The sequence below is a fragment of the Ovis aries genome, chromosome 18 (genome assembly GCF_016772045.2).
Source record: "Ovis aries strain OAR_USU_Benz2616 breed Rambouillet chromosome 18, ARS-UI_Ramb_v3.0, whole genome shotgun sequence".
NCBI classification, from domain to species: domain Eukaryota; kingdom Metazoa; phylum Chordata; class Mammalia; order Artiodactyla; family Bovidae; genus Ovis; species Ovis aries.
Window position 1 is genome coordinate 29,466,604 of NC_056071.1, and position 23,285 is coordinate 29,489,888.

The 23,285-nt window shown below is 41.8% G+C and overlaps 1 protein-coding gene across 13 annotated transcripts in view; it reads right to left on the minus strand.

Moving 5' to 3' along the window:
- SCAPER (S-phase cyclin A associated protein in the ER) overlaps positions 1-23,285 on the minus strand; it is a 396,299-nt gene that overhangs the window by 59,364 nt on the left and 313,650 nt on the right. For all 13 annotated transcript variants that reach the window (XM_060401720.1, XM_060401719.1, XM_042235193.1 and 10 more), the window contains 2 exons: positions 22,411-22,643; positions 8,493-8,648 (listed from right to left, as the gene is read on the minus strand). In XM_060401720.1, the coding sequence (XP_060257703.1) occupies positions 8,493-8,648; positions 22,411-22,643 (389 nt within the window). The remainder of the gene's footprint in view (positions 1-8,492; positions 8,649-22,410; positions 22,644-23,285) is intronic.

The window sequence follows — 23,285 nt, forward strand, 5'->3', positions numbered from 1 at the left end:
CTGGTATCATATGCTCTTCTAGAACCTTCATGTTCCCCACAAAGAGATGAAGTCTATTTCTCTCCCCTTGGAAGCTGGGTGGGACTCTGTCGCTACTTTGCTGAAGAGAACTCAGTGGTGGGATACTACATGACCCCTGACCTAGGTCATAAAACATGACATGGTTTCTACTTGGCTCTCTGCTTTGTCAGGATGCTCCTCCTTTGAGCCTGTCACCATGCTGTGAGGAAGCCCAAGTTGGCCTGTGCAGAGAGACCACAGGGAAAGGCCCCTAGCAAACAGTGAGCAGGAGCGTGCAGAGAGGAGAGGACGCAGGTGGGAGCAGACCTGTGTGAACAAGCACAAAGATGATCCCAACCTCCAGTCTCCACCTTCCACCTGAGGCCCAGATCCCGTGAAACAAAGAAAGTCATTCTCCCTGTGTCTGATGGAATTCCCGACACACAGAATCTGTGAGATGAACAGACCGTTGTCCCATGTCAGTAAGTTTTGGGGTAATCTATTACATAGCCACAGTAACTTTAACAAGAAGAAAAGCAAAGGAGAGTGTGTGGTAGGGTGAGGCCGGAGAAGGGAGGGGTTAGAAGAGTCTGAACGTTGCCAAGCAGTAAGCGAGACTAGTACTAGCAGGCAGCATTAGGGGGACACACTACAGCTTGGCATAAGGAGAGGCTTTTAAAGCGTTAAAACTGCCCAGTGACTGAATAGGCTCCCCCAGTTCCCTGTCAATGAAGATACTCGAATATACACTGAGAAAGGTTATTGAAGAGATACAAATCTGAACCAAAGACTGGGATCAGGTGACTGTAAGGTTCCTTCCAGTCCATGGAACACGACAGCAGGTTAGAGCTGGGTCACAAGGAAGACAGATGAGACAGAGGTGACATCTGGCGTCTGATGCCTGGGACACCGGCGACACCATATATGAAAAGAGAAACCATGAGGGACTGAAAAAGACTCTTTTCCATTCCTCTCATCTCTTGCCCAGATGAGTGTTAATGGGCTTTCCCACTGTCTGTGACTGCTCCCCTACATTTTCACATGAAACTTCCAAATATGGTCCTCAGTAGGTCACTGCCCCAATTAAAGGCTTTTAAAAAAGATCTATTTATTCACTTGGCAGCATGTGGGATTTGTAGCTGCAGCATGTGAACTCTTGTGTTCTGTTGTGTTAGTCGCTCCGTCGTGTCTGATTCTTTGCAACTGTGGGATTCTCCAAGGCAAGAATACTGGAGTGCGGTTGCCATTTCCTTCTCCACGGGATCTTCCCAACCCAGGGATCGAACCCGGGTCTCCCACATTGTGGGCAGATTCTTTACTGACCGAGGCACCAGGGAAGTCCTAGTTGTGAACTCTGAGCCGTGGCATATGGGATCTGTTAACAGTTTCCCGACTGGGATCAAACTGTGGCCTCCTGCACTGGGAATGTGCAGTCTTAACCACTGGACCACCAGGGAAATCCCCTGATCAAAGGACTTTAGTGACGCCACTGTCACCACCACATTCAGCAGGTCATTTTATATATCACACAGTATTTTCATATTTATTATCTCACTTGAACATCATAACAGCCTGGGAGGTACTAAGATCACTACACACATCTCAAAATCCAGCGAAAGCACGTACTCAGTTCATTCTTCATATTTTTTTGCTTTGATGTTTTTGCTTATGCTATTTTCTTTGTCTAGGTTTTTCTCAACTCTAAATGTTCCAATCCTTTTTAACTTTCAAGGCCCAGATTAAATTTTAGTTGCTCTAGAAAACAGTTGATTCCTGCAACTAAGAGTGGTCTCTCCCTCCTCTGAACTCTATCAATGATGACATGATAATCCAATACGTATCAAGCAATTACTATGTGCCAAGCAGCATGTTGAGTGCCTTCTCTATGTTATCGGCTATCTTCTGTATTGCTCTCTACCTTATACCACGGATATTTGTATACACCTCTTCTTTACTAGCTTACCAGTTCCTTGAGGATATGATCAATGTCTGAGTCATTTTTGTTTTCTCCCAAGTCTAGCACGGGGCCTGGCACAGAGCAAGCACTATATAAATATTTGTCTAATGAATGAATGAATAATTCAGGCAGGCAGAGTTAAAGTTTACCTTTGCTCGAACAAATGGTTTTCAAGCACCCTTAAACACTTGAGAAGCACTCATTTATATCCACATAATTAATGGGCTAAATTACAAATCATTCTTATCTTTTTAAGACCCAGGTTTCTAGGGACCTTGGCTAGAATCTGTTTTGTCAGTGTCATTTACAGATGTAAAAGTGGAAAACCGCAAATACACATATTAACAGACTTCTTTTTATGCAAAAATACTGTAGAATTCAGAAGTCTTTTCCAACCAATCAGAATTAGCTAGTTTTCACAAGTTTCTCCCTTTCATCTGTGCGGTCATAAAGACTGTAAACTGTTTCACTTTGAATCCCACTATTTCTTGGCCCACCTGCTGTACAACTTTGCATAGTCATGACTTTAGAAATGATTGCTGACTAAGTGAAAAACCTGTGTTGGTTGCAACATGTAATTACTCATTATGGTTCTGATCCCATTAGTTCAGCCAAGGAGCCAGCACCTTAAGGGCACCGCAGGGAGCCTCAGCCAAGTATGGCAGTTGAGTCACTGCCCCAAGATTTGAAAACTATCCTCTTTTCTTTACTTCTTGCAGGCCCAAGAATGGAAAACTGACAACAGTAAAGGCTAAACAGGCATTTCAGAAAGTTGTATTACAGATTGTTGAAGTTTGTTGAAGTGATCAAGAAATTATAGCTGGTGAAAAATTCCCATATTAAAATTCTGACGTATTCCTAATATAAAATCAATCCTTTTCACCCGAAGATTGCAATTTCAATTTTAGCTAAAGAAATGGAAGTTATTGTCTAAAACCAAGCCCTGGTACAAAAATAATCAGTTAGTATTTCCCCCACCCACACTGAAGCAGAGATTAACAGAGTACATTCTGACACCTAAATTGTCTTTCACAAAACCTAGGAAAAAATTAGAAGATTAAGGGCACAATAGGAGGGGAGAGCAAAGGCAGACCTGCTATAATCACCACCACAAAGGCCAGCCACTGGCAGACTGCAGAGTGTTTACTCAAAGCCCTGTGCTATCCATCAGTGTCCGTAATTATCTCAGGTCTGCCAGTTCACAAGAGGCAATTTTTGAAGGCTTCTCTGGCTCCCCTTTGTCTCTTATTCCTGTTGGTCACAAAAGGGCTTTGAGGACAAGCCTTGCTTGACACTCTGGCTCTGGCTGGCTTCTCCACACAGCCCAAACAGGAGTTATGTGAATTACTCCAATAGAACAACCACCACGCTAACTTTCTCCCCAGGCACGGCTATGACTGTGTGCCAAAACCCTGTTGAAGTGCTTTCAACAGGCCACTGTAGTTCACAATTTAGAAACACAATTTCTATGAAGATAGAGGAAGTAGTACAAAATGGTCTGTAACTATTAGAGGTAAACAAATCAGAAGAGACAGGAAAACTCCCTGTATTCCTGTAGCTCGGCAGTGCTCAGGAAATGCTGGAAGATGGAAAGACAAGAGGAAGAAAAGCGGTGAGAGATCATTCTTCTCTCTGTCTCAGAAGCAGATTATACTGATACTGCTAAGAATTTCTTAGGTAAATTGAGCCAGGGAACTACCTGGACCTGCTTTCGTAAGAAGGCCTACTAATAGAAATCTGCTGAGTAACTGAGGTTGGGGAAGGAAATTATACTGGGAAAAAATAGATTAAGAATTCTTAAAAACTACTAGAAACATCACTTTGCTGACAAAGGTCCATATAGTCAAAGCTATGGTTTTTCCAGTAGTCATGTATGGATGTGGCAGTTGGACCCTAAAGAAGGTTGACTGCCAAAGAATTGATGCTTTCAAACTGCAGTGCTGGAGAACTCTTGAGAGTCCCTTGGACTGCAAGGAGATCAAACTAGTCAATCCCACAGGAAATAAACCTGGAATTTCAGTGTAAGAAGTGGTGCTGAAGCTCCAATACTTTGGCCATCTGATGTGAAGAGCTGATTCACTGGAAAAGTCCCTGATGCTGGGAAAGATTTAAGGCAAAAAGAGAAGGGGGTGACAGAGGATGAGATAGTTGGATGGTATCACTGACTCAATGGACACGAGTTTGAGCAAACTCAGAGAGATAGTGAAGGACAGGGAAGCCTGGTGTGCTGCAGTTCATGGGGTTGCAGAGTCAGACATGACTTAGTGATTGAACAACAACAACAAAAAACTACTAAGGGTTAATCACTGACTTATTTAAAATCCAGGTGTATATGTACATATAAATAATTATAGCTCATTTTATGAGCATACACACAACACATGTGTGTGTTGCTTCAGTTGTGTTGGACACTTTGCGACCCCATGGACTGTAGCCTGCCAAGCTCCTCTGTCCATGGGATTTTCCAGGCAAGAATACTGGAATGGGTTGCCATGCCCTCCCCTTCAGGGGATCTTCCTGACCCAGGGATTGAACCCTCATCTCCTGTGTCCCCTGCACTGGTAGGTAGGTTCTTCACCAGTAGTGTCACCTGGGAAGCCCATACACACACACACACACACACACACACACACGGACTATCATTTTATATATAAACTTCATGCACACACACCTACATGAACACATGCACACACACTCACACTCTGGTCTGCTTGGATAATCTTAGGCATGTCTAGAATCACGGAAAATGGTGGTGTATATCCTATAATTTGGAGACCATCTCATCTACTGCTCAAAAATTTCATCAGAAACCTGGGAGTCATTCTGTATTCCTCATTTCCTTTTATCCTCCCATGTTATTAAGCTTTATGTCATCTCACTTACATTTATTCTGTGTCCCCACTGTATCTGTTCCTCTCTGTTTTCACTGTCTCCATGGGTCCTCAACATTTAAAAAGCCTACTCCTAAGGCAAGGGTCGGAGAAGGCAATGGCACCCCACTCCAGTACTCTTGCCTGGAAAATCCCATGGATGGAGGAGCCTGGTAGGCTGCAGTCCATGGGGTCACAAAGAGTCGGACACGACTGAGTGACTTCCCTTTCACTTTTCACTTTCATGCATTGGAGAAGGAAATGGCAACACACTCCAGTGTTCTTGCCTGGAGAATCCCCGGGATGGGGGAGCCTGGTGGGCTGCTGTCTATGGGGTCGCACAGAGTCAGACACGACTGAAGTGACTTACCAGCACAGCAAGGCAAGGGTGGGATGATTTGAGAGAATAGCATCGAAACATGTATATTATCATATGTGAAACAGATCGCCAGTCCAAGTTTGTTGCATGAGACAGGCTACTCGGGGCTGGTGCACTGGGATGACCCTGAGGGATGGGATGGGTGGGGGAGGGGGGTTCAGGATGGGGAACACATGTACACCCATGGCTGATTCATGTCAATGTATGGCAAAACCACTACAATACTGTAAAGTAATTAGCATCCAATTGAAATGAATAAATTAAAAAATAAAAATAAAAAGCCTACTCCTTCTAGTGGGCTCAAGCCTACTAGACTCAAGCCATTCCAGCCATTTCTATACTTTTCAGGAGTGATCATCCTATACTGGAAATGTAAACATTTATGGAGCTCACTGAATATCGAATCTCCTGCCACCCTTCACAGTCACCCTATTATAAACCACATCAAACTGAACATGAGACAACGTCTTCTATATCCATAACTCTTAGTTTGGGTTGTCCCCCGAACAGACCCTGAAACAAAGATATGGTTGTATGATGTTTACCTGTGAGGAAGTAGAGAAGGAAAAGAGGGCAGGGAGAAAAGTCAATCAAATATGTGTTAATGAACAGGTTACCACTCTCCAAGGGGCCCCTTGGAGAGATTGTAAGGAACACACTTCAGGATTGTCCCATTGAGGGTTGGTGGAGCTAGGATGTTATCTACCAATTTATTGTTGGAGAGTGATTCCTGGGTGTTAATTCTCCTGTTTTCTTCTAGCAAACAGCTACTTGTCCAGAGAACACCCCCAGGTAGTGAAACACGGGAAGTCACTGGCAGGTGACCGCCTAGTAGGCCACAGGTACCAATAACACCTGCTATATCACGCAGTACCCTGATGCCCTTTCTCCCAAATGGATTCTTCACTGCACTTCTCTTCTGGATCCTTTACGATTTAGGTCACTGAAGCCCTTCTTGACCTCCTTTGGAAGGGCTTTATTTCCTTTGCTGTGCACCCTCTCTTCTGCTGCAGCTATTACACTGTAGCTGTTAATTCACAAGTCTGACCCTCTGACAGACTCTGGGCTCCTTGAGGAGCTTCAGTACTTGGCTTGGAGTCTGGCCCAGGGCAGATGTTCAGTCAATGCCTACTAAACAAGGACATGTTTGTGTGTGTTAAAAAGAAGAGCATGCTGTCCTCCACATATGTAATTGAGAAAGTCTTCAAAGAAACAAACTGCATGCTCCCATATTCTGAATAATATAAAGCCATGTGTGTAAGAGGGAACACCAGCAGAGGAACCTTGGGTCCTAATTCAAATTATTTTGGCTCAGCTGCTTTCCCTATGAGTGGCTATGAATGACCTTTAAGCTTCTTTCAAGTCCCACAGATTTCAAGTGACTGAATCCATGTGTAAGGGAATGCTGATGCCCACAAACTACACAATAACCCATATATGGAAATGTTTATATGTGTGATATTCACTTGGATTCAAGGGAAGAGTACAGATGACAAAGACTTGAGATGCTGGCAGGTTTATAATGGCATGTACATGAAAGAGCCAGTGTTGGAAGGGTCTTCTGGGTGAGAGGATCCCTCCCAGGGAGTGGCCAGGCTACTGCACAGAGCGAGTTGGGCAGCATGGCGGCCTCTAAGCTGGCAGGTGCCAATGCCCTGGATGGATCCCCGTTACTGTTGCCCCCAGAACTTACCTGGGTCACAGACCTACAAACAGCCCCTTCCCGAGTGCTCATCAAGTCCCTGGAAGGTAGGCTCTGGCTACATTTCTAGAGACTAAGAACAGACTTAGAACAGACTAAGTGTAATAGTGACTAAAGGCCATGCTTGACTTCCTTGACACTCAGTCTTAATCTTCCTAGAAATGTGATGGGGGCTGGAGGGACTGGGTAAAAATAAGAAAGAATAGGTGGTTATCAAGGTCCTATGTAGAACAGACCAACACATGTTGAGGAAGTTAATTTCTGAAAACAAAATCTCTTTTAAAATATTCTGAATAGAGACATTAGCACTGTGGTACACTGAATATGGCTGTATAAGATTTCTTTAAGTAATTAGACTTCATTAGCTTCAAATAGTTTCTTTCTTGATAAATCCCCACATATACACATATGCATACACATATAAATACACATATATATACATGTCTATGTATACACAGATATATGTATGGGCTTCTCTGGTAGCTTAGCTGGAGACCCAGGTTTGATTCCTGGGTAGGGAAGATCCCCTGGAGAAGGGTTAGGCTACTCATTCCAGTATTCTTGGGCTTCCCTGGTGGCTCAGAGGGTAAAGACTCTGCCTGCAATGCGGGAGACCTGGGTTTGATCCCTGGGTTGGGAAGATTCCCCTGGAGGAAGGCATGGCAACCTACTCCAGTATTCTTGCCTGGAGAATCCCTATGGACAAAGAGGAGCATGGCGGGCTACAGTCCATGGGGTCGCAAAGAGTCGGACACGACTGAGCAACAAGCACAGCACAGCGCAAGTATATATATATATATATATATATATATATATATATATATATATATAATCTATTTAGATTTTAATTGTAAGAAAATTATTTTACTGAGCATCCTCAATATGTCTGAGGGATATGTCATATTAACACCGAGTCACTACTGTAAACGATTCGTAACTTGGTAGGTGGGTAGAGAAAAGAACACGAGGTGGTTACCGTCTCTGTCAGAAAATTACTGCTTCTGAGGACAGTGCACAGGATGGGGTGGGGGGTTTAGAGAGCCAACCAGGCTACTAGTAGTTCCTGATACACTGGCTATAATCATGCCCACGGGGCATGAGTGACTTCATGGAGTTATTGCTTTTGGATGGCTCCTCTCTTACTCATAGAGATACCTTGGAAGAAGGAACCTAGCAGGCTGTAACTGAAAGCATGTGATGGTCAGGGCACTGGAGGCTGTGCCGTGTTATGCTGAGGATCTGACTTGATTGGTCTAGGTTTTGTAACTGACCTCCTGACTCAAGGAAAATCACTTGATTCCTCTGGATCTCAGTGGAAGAGGGACTGGATGGTCTCTTATAGAAATTATAGATAAGTTAATGACACCAACAAGAAAAATAGGCTCTGACAGGAGCTTGTAGCCAGGGAAAATGAGAAACATTAGACAAGTCTCGGTATGGGAAGCCAGTAAGGACAGAGGAAGCACAAACAGGAAAAGAGGCCAAGATGACCATGTACATCCCTATGAAACCACTCCAGAATGAGCAAAGTCCAAGAGATGTTTCAAAAGTTGAGTCCAGACTGACATCGAGTCGAGGCCTTACCTTCCGGTGACAGCAAAGCAGAGCGTGCACATTCCCTGTAAGAGTCCGGCGGCATGCTGCAGGAACGCAGCCATCTTGGGATTCTCATCCACGGGGCCTTGCACCGAGAGGAAGCAGCCACAAAGCTTGTCAATCAGACCGATGTTCACCACGTAGCTAGATGTGGGGACAAATATGTGTTACCAATGTGCATAGCCTGGTAACATCTTTCCCTTCAAAAAGTGAAAGTGAAAGTTGCTCAGTCATGTCCGACTCTGCCACCCCATGGACGGTAGCCTCCCAGGCTCCTCTGTCCATGGAATTCTCCAGGCTAGAACACTGGAGTAAGTAGCCATTCTCCTCTCCAGGCATCTTCCCAACCCAGGGATTGAACCCAGGTCTCTCGCATTGCAGGCAGATTCTTTACTGGCTGAGCCACCAGGGAAGCCCTCACCTTCAAAGAGAAACTTAAGAAACACAGGCTTAGGCCTTTCTAACAAGCAAATGACAACACAGGTTTGAGTACAATATCTTAAGCAACTATTTCCTTAGATTTATCCCTGAATAATCAGTTATTTCAATGAATGGTTCTGTTTACTTCTGTTGGCTACTCTAATATTATTTTCTTCAAGAAAGAGATTATCTGATCATTCTCACCAGTCTAGAGTCTGACAATAACTGAAATGATTTATAAGGATCTCTATACTCTTGAAAAGGAATACTTCTTAAAGCTCCTAGTAAGGAGCTAAACTCACTAGAACGCAAGGATTCAGGATGATGCTACTCAGGCACTTTTGTTATAACCTAAACTTCCAATGCCACTGTAGATTCTTTACTTTTTAAAACCTTATCACCATTAAGAGTATAACAAGCAGCAAGAATCCAATTGCCCTCTGTTATGAAAAGTACCAGTTCTGAGAGTTGACAATATCACTTAAGAAGTTACTCTCATCTTTTCAGTCTATTAAACAGTTTTCTATAACTGTTTATTAACCCAGATCAACAATAGTAGCTCTTAGTCCACAAAGCAGAAATAATTGCAAATATCTGAAGACTATGAAGTACCTTGTACATATATCAGCCTTAGCGTAGAGATTTTATACCAATTCAGTGCTACTGCATTCACATATATGAAAAGTGAAGGACTCTGAATATAGCAGTTCTGAAAATCAGCACATACAAGCTTTCAGTGATATGTGCAAAGGACCTGATGCTTCTGCTTGTAAGTGCCCTAAAATCCCTACCACTATTCATTTACTAACACACTTCTTTTGTAAAAGGAGGGAGAATCTGATGAATAATTTATGTTGGTAGCCTCTTTTAAGTTTACTGTTTACAAGGCATAAAATAATGTTCCCTTTCTCTTTTTATGTTAGGAAATATATTCATCTGGTTACTGATCATCTCCCATAGTTTTAAAATTGGAATATGAAATGATGACCACCAGCCCTATTATCTTATTATAAAGGAAAATGACATATTGACATATTGAACCCTAGTCCCACAAGTTACTGGATGACCATGGGCAAATTACCCTGCCCTTCTTAGTCTGTTTTCTTTTTGATATAACAGTGTTAGTAGAAGGTTCTTGTGATAAGTGACTGATAAGCTAATACATGCAAAGAACTTGATATATTTTATTATTAATTTTATTGTTACTAGTAGTAATAATGGCAGTATTATAAAAACAGATGCATTCATACTTACTAGTCATAAATACAATGAGAAATTAACACAATACAAAATACCATTTCACTAATATTAGACTGATGAAAGGGCTTAAAAATCACTAAGTATGTTAACATAAAACACTGATAAGGATATGAGGAAATGGGACTCTTATCCTTTACTAATGGGAAGTGTACTCTTTGGAGAACAATTTGATGTTACTTGGTAAAGTTGAACATGGATTTATCATAGGATTCAAAATTCTTACTGTAGGCATATGCACTTGAGAAACTCACATACAGGTGCAAAAGAAGCTTATACAAGGATATTCGCTGTATCACTGCTTCAAATAGTGAAAAAATAGAAACTACTGACCTCAAATAGGTGTACAAACTGGGAATTTATTCATTAAAAAAAATGTCTAGAGCAGTTAAGATGAATTAATCAGAATTATATGCATCAACATAAATAAATCTCAACATGTTATATGAAAATAGAAATTGAGAGAATTGTATGATAGCATTTATGTAAATTTTAAACACATACAAAACCAGAAATGTTTGTTTATTATATGAATATATAAAAATATATACATATACTATACACATATATATTACACATACATATATACAAATAATATAAAAAATGCACGGGAACTATATACACATACTGTAACTCTCTCTCAAGAGATAAATCACTGCAAGAGAAAGGAATGTAGATGGGGAGTTAGCTGTACCTGCCACATTTGGTTTCTTACCAGTATGAAAAAAGATCTAAGACAATATGGAAAAATGTTATCAGTTACTGAAAAATGATGTCAAGTTGGTACATAGGTATTGATAATTTTGTAAGGTGTAGGTTGATACACTACATAAACTCATAGAAAATTTAAATATTTTTGAAGAGAATAATAAAACCGAAAGAGCATTTGAAACCTGTAAGATAAGGGTTAATGTTTTATTTCCCAGGTTTATTGAGATACAGTTAATATACACTTCCTTAAGTTTAAGGTATACAATGTGATGATTTGTGTATTGATTACAAAATATTACTGTTTTCTAGTTTCACACCACTGATCAGAGAAGATACTTGACATAATTTCTATGTTTTTGGATTGTTGAGACTTCTTTTGTGGCATAACATAGGATTCATCCTTGAAAATGTTCCATGTGTGTTTGAGAGCAATATATATTTTGCTGCTGTTGGATGGAGTGCTCTATATATGTCTGTTAGGTCCTTTTGGCCTAAGTGCTGTTTAAATCTGCTGTTTCCTTATTGATTTCCTGTCTGGAAGATCAATCTATTATTGTTGGGTGTTTCTTCTTGCTGTGTAGTTGCCAAGTCATGTCTGACTCTTTTGCAGCCTCATGGACTGTAGCCTGCCTGGCTCCTTGTCCATGGTGTTTCCCAAGCAAGAATACTGGAGTGGACTGTCATTTCCTTCTCCAGGAATTTATTGTCGAGAGTGGGGTATTAATGTCCCCACATATTACTGTATTGTTGTTCTCCATTTAGTTCTGTTAGTATCAGTAAATATTTAGGGGCTCCAACATTGGATACATAAATAATTACTTACTGTCATATCTTTGGTGGATTGACCCCTCTACATTATATAATGATCTTCTTTGTCTCTTTTAACCATTTTTAGCTTAAAATCTACCCTTCCTTTCTTCTGGTTACCATTTCTCTGAAATACTTACACCCCTTTGCTTTCAGTCTTTGTGTCTTTAAAGCTAAAATGAGTCTCTTACAGTCAGCATGTTGTTGGATATTGTTTTTATCCTTCAGCCACTCTGTGTCTTTTGATTGGAGAATTTAATCCATTTACCCTTAAAGTAATTACTGGCTACTAATGGCACCCCACTCCAGTCCTCTTGCCTGGAAAATCCCATGGACGGAGGAGCCTGGTAGGCTACAGTCCATGGGGTCGCCAAGAGTAGGACACGACTGAGTGACTTCACTTTCACTTTTCACTTTCATATACTGGAGAAGGAAATGGCAGCCCACTCCAGTGTTCTTGCTTGGAGAATCCCAGGGACGGGGGAGCCTGGTGGGCTGCCATCTATGGCATCGCACAGAGTCGGACACGACTGAAGTGACTTAGCAGTAAGAACTTACTATTGATATTTCACTAATTATTTTCTGTTTTTTAGCCCCCTCGACCTGTGTTCCCCCTCTTGCTGTCTTCCTTTGTGATCTGATGACTTTTTGGGACAGTATGCTTTGACTTCTTTATACTAAGTGTATCTACTATAGGTTTTTCTTTGGGAAATGTACTTCTTGAATTCTGTTTTTTAAATTAGTTAATTTTAATTGGAGAATAATTTACAATATTGTGGTGGTTTTTGCCATACATTGACATGAATCAGCCACAGGTGCACATGTGTCCTCCATCCTGAACCCCCCTCCCACCTCCCTCCCCTCCCCACCCCTCTGGGTTGTCCCAGAGCACTGACTTTTGAGTGCCCTGCTTCATGCATCAAACTTGTACTTGCCATCTGTTTCACATATAGTAACATACATGTTTCAATGCTGTTGTCTCATATCATCCCACCCTCACCTTCTCCCATGTAGTCCAAAAGTCTGTTCTCTACATCTGTGTTTCTTTCACTGCCTTGAAAGAGGCACATGAACCCCAATGTTCACTGCAGCACTGTTTATAATAGCCAGGACATGGAAGCAACCTAGATGTCCACTGGCAGATGAATGATGGATAAGGAAGCTGTGGTGCATATTACATTCTGTTTTAAGTTGGTAAGTTTGACAGCATACGGAAAATTTATGCAGTTGTCCCTTAGTATCTGTGGGGGATTGGTCCCAGGACCTGCTGTGGATACCAAAATTCATAGATGCTCAAGTCCCATCACTGGGACTCCATATCCTTGGTTCTGCACCTGCAGACTCAACCAACTACAGACTGCGTAGTACTATAGTATTCATTAAAATAAAAACTTGCATGCAAGTGGACATGCACATTTCAGACCTGTGTTGTTTAAAAGTCAGCTGTACTTTTGCTTCTCCTTCCTCATATTTCAGGTTATTCGTGTTACAGTTTACATGTTTTTATAGTGTTTATTCATTAACAAATTTCTGTGGTTATGGTTACATCTATTACATTTGATTTTTAACTTTCAAACTAGCTTGTAAGTGAATTTTATGTATCACCATTATAACACCAGAGATCTGATTTTTATTATATAGTTAGCATTACCAGTGAGTATTACACATCCATATGTTTTTATCTTATTAATTATCACCGTTTTCTTTAAACCTGAAGAATGCCCTATAGTATTTCTTGTAAGGGAGGTCTAGTGGTGATGACCTTCCTCTGCTTCTTTTGTTTGAGAAAATCTTTATTTCTCCTTCATTCCTGAAGGACAGCATTGCTGAGTACAGCATTCTTGGTTGGCAGTTTTTTCTTCGATATTCTGAAAGCCTGTGCCATAGGCTGGGCTTCTTGATCAGGCTGCTGGCTGTGCTCTGATATTAAGCAAGATTGCTGGCTGGCCTCTCTGGTTGGGAGCGGTCTCCAGTTGTACATCATAGATGGGTGGGTCTAGAAACTGTCTCTGTGGTTGAGAAGAATTTTGTCTGGGCTCCATTATAGGGTGGGGCTGCAGGCTATGCTCTGTAGTTGAGTATGGGACCATAGCTGGGTTCTGAGGTTTCCCAAGGTTACTGTTCAGTCTTCCTGGTTATGTGGGGTCAGAGGCTGAGCTCAACAGTTGGACACGGCTGCTGGCTTGACGCCCTGCCTGAACAGGGCTGTAGTTTGGACTTTGCAGCTGCTTAGGTTCCATAGCTGACCTTCCTGGATGGTCAGAAATGAAGGCAATGGTGAGCAAGAAGGCACAGATGATGACCTGCTTTCCTGCCCAGGTTGCATGGTAAAACAAGCTCTGTAGCTGGTACAGCCTGGGGACCCTAAGCAGCAGAACTGCCAACTGAATTCCCTGACCAGATGGGGCTACAGCTCAACTTCATATATGGGCAGAGCTGCTGCCTGGGATCTCTGCTTGGGCATCACGGTAGCCAGGAGCACAGTCCACCAAGATCTGAGTGCTGAAGCACCACACTCCCCTGTTCTATTTGCTCCCCACTGGTCAGGCCCTGCAGATTCCCCCAGTAATCTTTGTTAGGTGAGACCAAAGTGGAAGTGTCCCACAATGCTGGGGGAGCTAGATGTCCATTTGGGGTCCTTCTTAGTACTGGAGAAACCACAGGCTTGTGGGGGGCCCTGCATACAGCACTATGCTGGCCTGTGGGAGCACAGTGAGCAGCTGCTCCTCTTACCCTTCTAATGAGGTACTTCTTGGTCTCTGAGGTCCAGTAAGAGATGCTTCAGGCTTACCCACTTTCTTTATTCTGAATTTTCACAGTGGTTCTTGTCTATGCATAGTTACTATCTGGGCTTCTAGTGAGGCCATCTGTTTGATGGCACAATAAGTTCACAATGAATGAAGACCTTGTAAATGGAGCATTTACCACAGGGAATCAACACTGATCCTGACAAATAGGAGTATCATCTACAGCACTGGAATCCATTTCACAGTACAAGATGGCTGGCTGTTCTTTAGTATATTCCACCCATATCTCAGAAAAGTTCTGGAGGCCAAAAAAGCCAAGATTAAGGTGCCAGCAGGGTTGGATTCCTCTGAGGCTGCTCTTTTTGGTTTCCAGATGGCGGTCTTCTTGCTATCTCTTCATATGGTTGTTCCTCATGCAGGTGCCTAATGATCTTATCATGTAACAAGAGCTTTTACAACTAAAAAAGTCAAGACCTCCAATAGGAAAATGGGCAAGTACATGAATAGGCAACTCACAAAAGACTGTCTGAGCCGCCAAGAAAGTCCTATTAAAATGGCCAGTGAACATTTAAAAATGTGCAGTATCATCACTAATATATAGAAATGAAACATTTTCACCTCCCAGTCTGGCTAAGACTCAAAAGAATGATGCTATTCAACACTGTCTAGGCTGAAGGTACAAGGACATACTCATATGTAATCTCTCAGTTCAGTTCAGTTCAGTTGCTCAGTTGTGTCCGACTCTTTGTGACCCCATGAATTGCAGCACGCCAGGCCTCCCTGTCCATCACAAACTCCTGGAGTTCACCCAAAGTCATGTTCATCGAGTTGGTGATGCCATCTAGCCATCTCATCCTCTGTTGTCCCCTTCTCCTCCTGCCCCCAATCCCTCCCAGCATCAGGGTCTTTTCCAATGAGTCAACTCTTCGCATGAGGTGGCCAAAGTATTGGAGTTTCAGCTTTAGCATCAGTCCTTCCAAAGAACACCCAGGACTGATCTCCTTTAGAATGGACTGGCTGGATCTCCTTGCAATCCAAGGGACTCTCAAGAGCCTTCTCCAACACCACAGTTCAAAAGCATCGATTCTTTGGTGCTCAGCCTTCTTCACAGTCCAGCTCTTACATCCATACATGACCACTAGAAAAACCATAGCCTTGACTAGATGGAACTTTGCTGGCAAAGTAATATCTCTGCTTTTGAATATGCTACCTAGGTTGGTCATAACTTTCCTTCCAAGGAGTAAGCGTCTTTTAATTTCATGGCTGCAATCACCATCTGCAGTGATTTTAGAGCCCAGAAAAATGAAGTCTGACACTGTTTCCACTGTTTCCCCATCTATTTCCCATGAAGTGATGAGACCGGATGCCATGATCTTCGTTTTCTGAATGTTGAGCTTTAAGCCAACTTGTTCACTCTCCTCTTTCACTTTCATCAAGAGGCTTTTAGTTCCTCTTCACTTTCTGCCATAAGGGTGGTGTCATCTGCATATCTGAGGTTATTGATATTTCTCCCGGCAATCTTGATTCCAGCTTGTGCTTCTTCCAGCCCAGTGTTTCTCATGATGTACTCTGCATATAAGTAAAATAAGCAGGGTGACAATATACAGCCTTGGCGTACTGTTGTTCCATGTCCAGTTCTAACTGTTGCTTCCTGACCTGCATATAGGTTTCTCAAGAGGCAGGTCAGGTGGTCTGTATTCCCATCTCTTGAAGAATATTCCACATTTTATTGTGGTCCACACAGTCAAAGGCTTTGGCATAGTCAATAAAGCAGAAATATATGTTTTTCTGGAACTCTCTTGCTTTTTCCATGATCCAGTAGATGCTGGGAATTTGATCTCTCTATGTAGGACAATTTGGCAGTTTGTATCAAAATCCTTAATACACAGTTTTTGACCCCAAATTATACTTCTCAAAGTTTAATAGAAAACAATAATCAATTATAGGGAAAGATATTCTTTACAGTGCTATCTATAATAGTAAAATACTAGATAAACCTATTTAAGTAATAGGTCACCTGAAGCAAATCACCTTGGGCTTCCCAGGTAGCATTAGTGGTAAAGAAGTACCAATGCAGGAGATATAAGAGGTGTGGGTTTGTTCCCTGGATCGGGAAGATCCCCTGGAGGAGGGCATGGCAACCTACTCCAGTATTCTTGCCTGGAGAATTCTTGTGGACAGAGGGGTGAGGCTATAGTCCATAGGGTCACAAAGAGTTGGACATGACTGAAATGACTTAGCACACATGCACAAGCAAATCACTGCCACATAATTAAATACTTGGAAAGCCAGCAGAAAGTCATTTGCAAGTTTCTGTTGGTTTGGAATAAAAGAAATGAAAAAAAATATGACATAAAAAGTATGTGTAAGTATTACAATTTGTTTTCATAAAATAACCACATATATGTACACCAAAACCAAAATTAAAACCAGTGATTATCTTTGGGTGGTGGGATTAAAGATAATGCTTATGTATTAAAAAATGCATTGTGATCTTCTATGTTTTCCAAATTGTTGCAGGAACTCCTATAGCACAATGGTAAAAATACAAATAATTCAATTAAAAATAGACAAAACATCTAAATAGACATTTTACCAAAGAACTGATACAAATGGCCAGCAGATATAGGAAAAGATGTTCACCATCATTAATCATCAGGGATATACAAATCAAAACCACAATGACATACTCCCTAATACCTGTTAAGATGGCTATTAAAAAAACAAACGAAAAAGAAATCCTAAAAACCAGGAAATAATACTGGCAGGATGTAGAGAGAAAAGTGAAACTTTGTACACTGCTGGTGGGAAAGTGTATTTGTATAGTCACTATGAAAAACAGTGCGGCATTCCTCAAGAGATTACAAACAGAAACACCATATGATCTATCAATTCCACTTCCGGGTATTATTGTGAAGGAAATCAATCACTATCTTAAAGAGATACTTGCACTCTCATGTTCACTGCAGCATTATCCAGAGCAGCTAAGTGTCCATCCTCAGATGAATGGATAAAGAAAAGTGGTAAAGCTGTGGCTCAGCTGGTAAAGAATGCACCTGCAATGCAGGAAGATACCCTGGAGGCTACCCACTCCAGCACTCATGGCCCTCCCTGTTGGCTTAGATGGTAAAGAATCTGCCTGCAATGTGGGTGACCTGGGTTCGCTCCCTGGGTTGGGAAGATTCCCTGGAGGAGGGCATGGCAACCTACTCCAGTATTCTTGCCTGGAGAATCTGCATGGACAAAGGAGCCTGGCAGGCTAGAGTCCACAAGGTCGCAAACAGCGGGACACAACTGAGCGACTAAGTACACACACTCAGATGGCTCAGTGGTAAGGAATCCGCCTACCAATGCAGGAGATGCAAGAGACATTGGTTTGATCCCCGGGTGGAGGAAGAAATGGCAACTGATTCCAGGAATTTTGCCTGGAAAATTCCACAGAGTTGCACACAGCTGAGCACACCTGCAAAGTGGTGTGTGTGTGTGTGTGTGTGTATAAAATGAAATATTATTCAGCCATAAAAAATAAGGAAATCATGCAATTTGTAACAATATGGGTTGCCCTGGAAGGCATTATGCTAAGTGAAATAAGTTAGACAGTTAAAGGGCAAATACTGTGTGGAATCTGAAAGAGTTGAATTCTCAGAAATAGTAGAATGCTTGCTGCCCAATGCTGGGGGTGGGTAGGGGAAATGGGGAGATGTTGGTTAAAGGGTACAAACTGACATTTATAAGATGAGTAGGTTCTAGGACTGTAACATACAGCATAGGGACTACAAGCTACAGCACTGTACTACATACTTGAAAGCTGCTAAACAGTAGCTCTTAAATGTTTCAATACACACACATACACGCAAAAGGTAATTATGTAAGATGATGGAGGTGTTAACTAACAGTTACTGTGGTTATCATTTTGCCCTACATATACGTGTAACAAATCATCACGTTGTACATCTTAAACTTACACAGTGCTATATATGTCCACCTATATCTCAATAAAGCCAGGAAAAAAACCAAACTGCAGAGCTTCAGGACTGATGCATTTCCTGGGCAAATTTCAAACCAGTGTTTTTTCACATTGCAATCTGCTTCTATCCTATACATAATACTGCTTTCCTAGAACTATGCTAAACACATGAAATTACCAACATTTGCATCTTACAAAAAAATTCGAATGTTTTACAGCCAAAAGCTATTATCTGGATATTCTGTTAAAGTTTTTTTTTTTTTTTTTAATTTGTTTTTGTATCCCAGGACCTTGTAAAGTATCTGGCATAAAGCGAGTACAAGTGGCAATATTTTGAGGTGATAGATATTTCTGAGGATCCCTTAGGGCTAGGAACTGGACTGAATCATCTAAAATAAGGAGAATAAATACTGTTATTACCTCATCTCGGATAGACACCCCCTTGCCTCTTCCATGCCAGATAAGGAGAGAAAAGAGACATACGTCAGAGTAATGTACCTTTTTCCAGCTCTACCTTAGTGGTACAGGCAAGAGAACAGTGCCAAAAACTGTGTTGGAACCCTTCCCTCACAACTTTACAATGCTAGAGATTTATAAACTGACAAAAAAGGCCCAGGTTGTAGCAGGGAGTGGAGTGAGATTTCCTGTCAGTTCATATTCGAGAAGGTGAGAAAGCAAGCATGAAACTATTTACACATATTCTGTTTGCTTCACTAGGAAGATCTGAGATAAAGTTTGTGGTCCTACACATAGGGATCATCAAGCCAGCTAACAATGCATTATCTACAAGAAAACACTATTTACCAAAAGTGGTTCAAGCCAGATAAAGAGTGACATCGTTCTGCTCTGAAGCACTGTAATTGCCTATCATCCTTTTTAAGTTACATCAATTATTTGGTTTGGCAGATCATCACTGTTATCTTTTTCCCCCGAATAACCTGTTTTCTTAATGAAGGATCTGGCAACTATAATAATAAGTGTAAAAATGTAGGTACTTTCTCCTGGAAGGCCCACTGGAATCGCACTAAAGCACCTGGCTGGGCCTTCTGCCTCACTATAGCTGAGGCATGTAGCTGAGTTGTCTGGATGACAAGAATGCAGGGCCGCTGCATCACACAGTAGCCCAAGGGAGGATGCTGGGCATTTATCAGCAGGGAGGGCCAGGTTCTACAGACCAAAAGGACATGGGGAAATTGAATGAGATCAAGCAACAGAGAGAAAGGCCAGGGAGGGTCAAAGTCAAGTGCTGCATGATAAATGGTTTGTGCACCCAAAGGGCCTGCCTAGTACTCTCGAGCAATAAATATGCTTGGGGAGAGAGGGCAGGCGGCTGCAAGGGACAAGTTAACAAAGTAATCAAGGGTAAGAAAGATCCTGAATGAAACAACTGTTTCCAAGAAAGCACTACAAGAGACCAGATGAAATTTATGAACTGAGAAAGAAGCGAATGCAGAAGAGGGCATTCTCTTTCTCCTATTAACCTACTATAAGCTTCAAAAAGTAACAAATTGCATGGGTTTTGGGAGTCAGAGATCAGTGCAGATCACAGAGGAGTTTCTGCTAGGTGGGACAGGTAATTGATTAACACCAGATGGAATCTTGGGAAATTAAATGTCCTATCTGATTCCAGATTCACCAGGGAAAAGGAATTTAAATGTCAGAGTAGGAATAAATTTCCCCGGAGAAAAGGTGACCGTGGAAGGAAGCAGGGTTGACCGTGAACAGGTGTTAGAAATTGCCACATTTGTGTAGTGGAAAATATACAGCTGTTGGAAGTCCAGATAGACCTGAGTTCCAGTCTCAATTCTCCTACTTAAATTTTAAACTTATTCATTACATAACCTTTAACCCCACTGAGCAATTTCCTTACCTACAAAGTTTGAATAACAGAGTGGTTCCAGACAGAAAAAGGAGTACGTCAAGGCTGTATATTGTCATCCTGCTTATTTAACGTATATGCAGAGCACATCATGAGAAACACTGGGTTGGATGAAGCACAAACTGGAATCAAGATTCCAGTTGATATTTCCAGGAGAAATATCAATAACCTCAGATATGCAGATGACACCACCCTTATGGTAGAAAGAGAAGAGAAACTAAAGAGCCTCTCGATGAATGTGAAAGAGGAGAGTGAAAAAGTTGGCTTAAAGTTCAACATTCATAAAACGAAGATCATGGCATCTGGTCCCATCGCTTCATGGCAAATAGATGGGAAAACAATGGAAACTGACAAACTTTATTTTGGGGGGACTCCAAAATCACTGCAGATGGTGACTGCTGCCATGAAATTAAAAGATACTCCTTGGAAGAAAAGTTATGACCAACCTAGATAGCATATTCAAAAGCAGAGACATTACTTTGCCAACAAAAGTCCGTCTAATCAAGGCTATGGTTTTTCCAGAATTGATGCTTTTGAACTGTGGCGTTGGAGAAGACTCTTGAGAGTCCCTTGGACTGCAAGGAGGTCCAACCAGTCCATCCTAAAGGAAATCAGTCTTGAGTATTCATTGGAAGGACTGATGCTGAAGCTGAAACTCCAGTACTTTGGCCACCTGATGCAAAGAAATGACTCATTTGCTAAGACCCTGATGCTGGGAAAGATTGAAGGTGGGAGGAGAACGGGATGACAGAGGATAAGATGGTTGGATGGCATCACTGACTCAATGGACATGAGTTTGAGGAAACTCCGGGAGTTGGTGATGGACAGGGAGGCCTGGCATGCTGCAGTCCATGGGGATGCAAGGAGCTGGACACAACTGAGCGACTGAACTGAACTGAACAAAGTCTGAATTAGAAATCCTACACTTACAGGGCTGCAACGCCTCTACTACAATACCTTACTCTCCTTCATGGATCACAGCCTTGCATAACTCAACAAAGCTATAAGCCATGCCTCGCAGGGGCACCAAAGACGGACAGGTCATAGTGGAGTGTGTGCAAGCTAAGTCGCTTCAGTCGTGTCCAGTTCTTTGTGATCCTCTGGACTGTAGCCCACCAGGCTCCTCTGTCCATGGGATTCTCCAGGCAAGAATAATGGAGTGTGTTGCCAAGTCCTTCTCCAGGGGATCTTCAAGACCCAGGGATGAAACCCACATCTCATTATGTCTCCTGCACTGCAGGCAGGTTCTTTACCAATAGCATCACCTGGGGCACAACTACAGAGGATCCAGAGGATATCATTGTCCTCTAGAGTTTCTACACTTTCTGTGTGAGTGCTAAGTCACTTCAGTTGTGTCAGACTTTTTGCGACTCTATGGACTGTAGTCCGCCAGGCTCCTTTGTCTGTGGGATTCTCCAGGCAAGAATACTGGAGTGGGTTGCCATGCCCTCCTCCAGGAAATCTTCCCAACTCAGCGACTTAAGCCTTGTCTCTGGCATCCCCAGGAGTGGCAGGCTGGTTCTTTACTACTAGTGCCACCTGGGAAGCCCCTAAAAGATTCTTCCTTTCCACACCGGGAGTCAAGAGTTCTTTGTCATAGTGGAGAGTTCTGATAAAATGAGGTTACCAACTCAATGCACAAGTTTGAGCAAACTCCGGGATACAGTGAAGGACAATGAAGCCTGCCATACTGCAGTCCATGGGGTTGCAAAGAGTCAGACACAACTTAGCAACTAAACAACAGCATAATACGTTACTAATAATGGGTGTGACAATTAATGATAGCTATTCTGAGTACTTAAAATCCAAAAATATTTATGAGAGATGACCTGAGATAGGGGAATTCTTAGAAATTCTTTGAGTTGGAAAGAGTTGACAGCAAAAACAGTTAAATTCTAATTCTAATACTGAATATTAAATACCAAGAATGACAGATGAGCTTTAACTATACTGCTTTTCCTTAATAGGACTTTTCTTCTCTCTACAAAATGTGGTATATTTTCTATCAGGAATTTTTGGATGGTGTGAAAACAATTGCCATCACATGGGCCCTGAGACTTAAAATAATTTTAAAATGATTTTTTAAACAAACAAGTTTTAAGAAATCTAGAAACGTACCTGATGAGGTCCTGAACTCGGCTGTTAAAAGCATCACCTTGTGAGGGTTTGCTTTTCATTTCCTGTGTTGGTATTTTTGGTGTAGTTGGCTGGCTGTTTCCATCTGGTCGATTGGCAATCAGGCAGCCAAAAACCGCAGCACTGACTTTGAGAAGTCCAGTTGTCAAGCCTTCGAAAACTTGCTTATTTGTATTTCTTCCCAAAATAGCAGTATTTTCATCTGGAACATAAACCTAGATGGAAAAAATACAGTATTGTATTTCAATAAAACCACCAAAAATGAACAGAGATGATATGGAAAATTTCTGGAATCATAAATAATTTTGAAATTCTAGAAGTGCTATTTGAATGCTTGAGTACTGGTTCTAAAGTCAGACTGTCAGTTCAAATCTCAATTTTGCCCCTAGTAGCTAGGTGTCCTTGGGCAGGTCGCTACTTCCAATTTTCAATTTTCTCATAAAACAGGGATAATGACATTACCGATAACAGAGGGTTCTTGTGAGGACTAAATGAGCTAATAACATAAAATGCTTATCTCATCCTAAGCATATAATAAGCACTCAATAAATATTACTTATTCAACTGAATAAAGTATTAAAAATTTCTGTAAACTCAGAAAATAAGCCAACTAGTTAATTGGTAGCACTGTCATGGGAAGCACACCCTGACTGAAACCATCCATCCTGGTCAGGCACCACTGTAACCATGTGTGTGAGTTATTTTACAACAGGAGGTCCCAGTAAGGAGCACGGAACTAATAAGCCAGCACTAGCCAGAAGAGCTCAGGAAAGGTCAAAAAGAGACACCACGTGTCCAACCGCCTCCCAGAATCCTTCTTGCTGGCATCCATCTTGGCTGAGCAATGCGTGTGTCAT